At 37.2% G+C, this 3,777-nt stretch overlaps 1 protein-coding gene and 1 pseudogene across 1 annotated transcript; one reads left to right on the plus strand and one right to left on the minus strand.

The window, feature by feature from the left end:
* The first annotated feature begins 440 nt into the window (after positions 1 to 440).
* LOC125864148 (DELLA protein GAI-like) lies at positions 441 to 1,788 on the plus strand (annotated as a pseudogene).
* Positions 1,789 to 3,001: 1,213 nt separating this feature from the next.
* On the minus strand, positions 3,002 to 3,652 carry LOC125865940 (short-chain dehydrogenase TIC 32 B, chloroplastic-like). The gene is made up of 3 exons (XM_049546206.1): positions 3,506 to 3,652; positions 3,376 to 3,422; positions 3,002 to 3,209 (listed from the first exon to the last, which is right to left on the minus strand). Exons 1-3 carry the CDS (start codon positions 3,612 to 3,614, stop codon positions 3,027 to 3,029), a joined length of 339 nt encoding a protein of 112 aa, XP_049402163.1. The 5' UTR covers positions 3,615 to 3,652; the 3' UTR covers positions 3,002 to 3,026.
* Positions 3,653 to 3,777: the final 125 nt, after the last annotated feature.

Consider the following 3,777-nt stretch of genomic DNA (forward strand, 5'->3'; position numbering starts at 1 on the left):
TTGAATCACTTTTATATGACTAAAAATAATTTAATGTGATAAAATTGAATGACTGTTGTCGTTAAAATCTATCTTTCATTTTAATAACCATTGAATCAAGGCTTGATTGGTAGAATTAAAAAAAGAATCTAGACTCAATTGTCAATTGCCGAGAAAATAATTCAATGTATGACCAAACCTTTTAAATAAAGAAATATCCATATCCAAATGGGACCTGTCTAGTATTTGGATCACTGTCCTTTGTTGACTAAGTTGATGCTTTGTTGTTGAAAAATGCATACTCCCTCCGTTTACATTTCATGTCTCTTAATAAATAATTTTCGATACCGGTATTTTTATCATAATATCTATATTAATTGATATTTAGTATGAAATGAAAGCGAAGTATAACTTATTTTTAGGGAAGCAGGAACTCCAGCAATTTACCAAAAAAAAAAAGGATGAGTTCACTAGAGATATCCATGGATACAATTATGGTAGATGAAGATTCATTTGTTTCTAATACAAATGCAATCATCCACGCTGCTTCTGATATCTCAGGCTGGAGTCACAGTTTGATCTCTGATCACAATATTCCTAATTCATCGTCTTCTACCAGTGTAGACGACCGCCAGCAGCAGATATCGACGGCTGGTGGTGGTGGTGATTCGATGATTGTATCATCAGGTGCATCTTCCAGCTGGTTTAATAATAATAAGCAAATTCATGATCACCAAGAGATTAGGATATTTAATGTTGATTTCAGGGCACTTTGCAATAACAGACTGAAATCTCGCGGTGGATCTGAATTTAGTAGCAGTTTATTGCTGGATACTGGTAGGACAGTGAAAGAAGAGACTAGCGTTAAACTTGTCAATACGTTGATGGCTTGTGCCGAGGCGATCCAAGAGAACAACCTAAGCCTAGCGGATGTACTTAGAGCCCGTTTGGAATGGCTTAAACAAAAGTAGCTTTGAATAACGTGTGGTCCATACTTTAGCTGATCTTCAAGCATCGATGTTGAATATTAGACCCAGTAATGTGGAAGCAGTGGCTTTGAACTCTGTTTTCCATTCCAGAAGCAATTGAGAAAGTGTTGGATTAAATAAAACAAATAGAGCCGAAGATTGTGGTCATGGCCGAACAAGAAGCGAATCACAATGGGAGTGTCTTTATGAACAGAACTAACGAAACATGGCATTACTATTCAACAATGTTCGATTTGCTGGAGAACTCAGAGTGGACTAAGCGCAACACTCTAGCCTTGGAGATTGCGGGGCAGTACCTAGGGCGGGAAATCTATAACTTGGTGGCTTGCAAAGTGACTAAGCGAGTTGTGAGACATGAGACGCTGAGTCAATGGTGAGTGAGATTTAACTCTGCAGGGTTCAACCTGGTTCCCCTGGGTTCAAATATGTACAGACACGCAAACTTGTTATTGGCCTTAATCACAAATGAAGAAGGATATAGAGTAGAAGTGAAAGATGGGCGTCTTATGTTGAGTTGGCATAGTCGCCCGCTCATCACCACATCTGCTTGGCGGTTGCTTTGCAGCTGTCCTGTATCATCCAATACTTATATGCTACTCTTCTTTTACTGTTTACAGGTACCGTCTTATATGTATCAGAAAGTCCTAATTGATAACCTTTGTAAGATGGTTCTTTTCTTCGACCTCACTGTTATTGAGAGGATCTCTGCAGTAGCCATTAAATTTGATAGCGCGAAGGGCACAATCTTTTGAAAACAGTCTCTTTAACTCCACGAGATAGGGGTAAGGTTTGCGTACACTCTACCCTCTGCAGACCTGCTTATAGGACTACATTAGATTTGTTGTTGTTGTTGAGGGTAGTGTTGGGAAAAAAGGACAAGCACAAAAATATATATGGTAAAAGTAATGGAAATAAAATGGGAAAATAATGACACCAAGAATTTTACATGGAAACCCTTCTAAATAAGGGAAAAAACCATAGGCCAAGAGGAGCAACTGATATCACTATAGTAAGGAATTTTACACTGTGTAGTCACGAATACAATACTCAAAGTGACTACTACACACTCAAAAGGAATAACACTCTTTTGATTTCCACCTTACTAAATATCACTCACACTCTATTTTTCTTCACAGACTATTTTCTTATATAGTCTATGGAAACCTCACAACTCTCTAAATATTTTACTCTCTCTGTGAATTGGTATGTTACAAATGAGCTCATAAGCTCCTTTTATAGAAGAAATTTGTAACAAATTTCAACACCCACTGAAATGTTTCTCAACATTTGCTGCCAACCATTGACAATTGCATGCACCAATTGTTGAAAAGCAATATTTGTCAATGGTGCAGTAAATGTTGAAAAACACAATAATTGAACAATGGGGCTGGACCCCACAGGTAGCACCTGGATGTTCCTCCCTAATGTCATATTCAGAACTTGTAATATAATTGTCTGTGTTGTAACACTATTTTCTGTATAAAAGTTGTCTTCTCTTATTCTCTATAAAAGTTTCCTCCTTAATGCACCCGATTGTACTTTTCTTTTGTTATTCTCTATAGGATCACTTGTCACATTTGGCTGAATCCCTTAACAACGCAAGGACAATGATCTATCCCTTGCGAAGGAGGGATACCTCCTCACATATAGCAATGGTATTAGAGAAGGAGCACAAGAGACTTCTTACACAAAAATCCATAATTGAGAAACGAAAAGAAGAGCATTAATCTGCTTCCCTCATTCATAGGCTTGGGACTAACGTTGTGGACAACTACTATAAGTGAAACGTTAAACTGGCTTCTTGTTACACATGAAAAGGTTCAACTAAAATTTAATAGACGTTTTCACAGTCATTACAAGGTCAATTGAGAACCGAAAAGAGAGCAAAAAACTGAAATTTTAGATACATTTAAAACATAAGTAAACTAACATAAAGAAACATACACTGATAGACTATAAATTGGGAACAGAACCAGATAAGCTTAAAGCTACTACCTTCTACAATAGTTTCACAACATATGAATGCAAATAACTTGCAGGATTTCCAATGACTCTCTTCTACTTATCAATAATCTTTTGAGATGCATTTATCAGATTGTTGCTGAAATCCCAAAGACTCCGAGCTAACACTTCGTCTCGTGCAAGCTTGCTTGGCTTATACTCGTTGCAATCAGAAAAGTACTTTCCAGTCACTCCCTTTAAACTTAGATGATGGGCGACGTAGCAAGTTGTAGCTGCCCCCTGGAAAATAAATCAGTTTAGTAATTAATCAGCATTTTCAGCTTTCAAATGTAATGAGAAACTGTCAACGTATGCTGCTCAGGTTCTTTAAAAAATGTACTCTCAGGTTTGTGTAGGATCCTCCAAAGGCTATAAATTTGGAGGGTCCGAGCAATATAGTTGTTACCTGAGAGACATTCTTCCACAGTAAACAAGTGAAAACCCTTAAGATTCCTGCCAATCAGAAGAAAAATATTCCATTAAAACTCGGAAATTTTTCTAGCTAATCTTTTGTATGAGGGTTATATGTTGCGTACTCATCAAAAAGGCTGAATGTCTCATGAGATTCGTCATTATCAGACCCGGATGAACTGAATTGACAGTGATATTTGCTCCCTCTTCCTGCATTTCACGACAGAATTGCATTTCTAACACCCTTCGAGTATCTTTTTTTATAAATGTGGTTCTTTAATTTGTCTCAAATGAAGTTAATGAAATAGACAGAACATTAGCTTAAATATTCATCCAGGGGCAGGACAGCTAGTAGTAACAAGTATGCAGACTTAGCCAATTACCTGCAAGCGGCGAG

Source organism: Solanum stenotomum, chromosome 5, assembly GCF_019186545.1.
Source record: "Solanum stenotomum isolate F172 chromosome 5, ASM1918654v1, whole genome shotgun sequence".
Classification (NCBI taxonomy): Eukaryota; Viridiplantae; Streptophyta; class Magnoliopsida; order Solanales; family Solanaceae; genus Solanum; species Solanum stenotomum.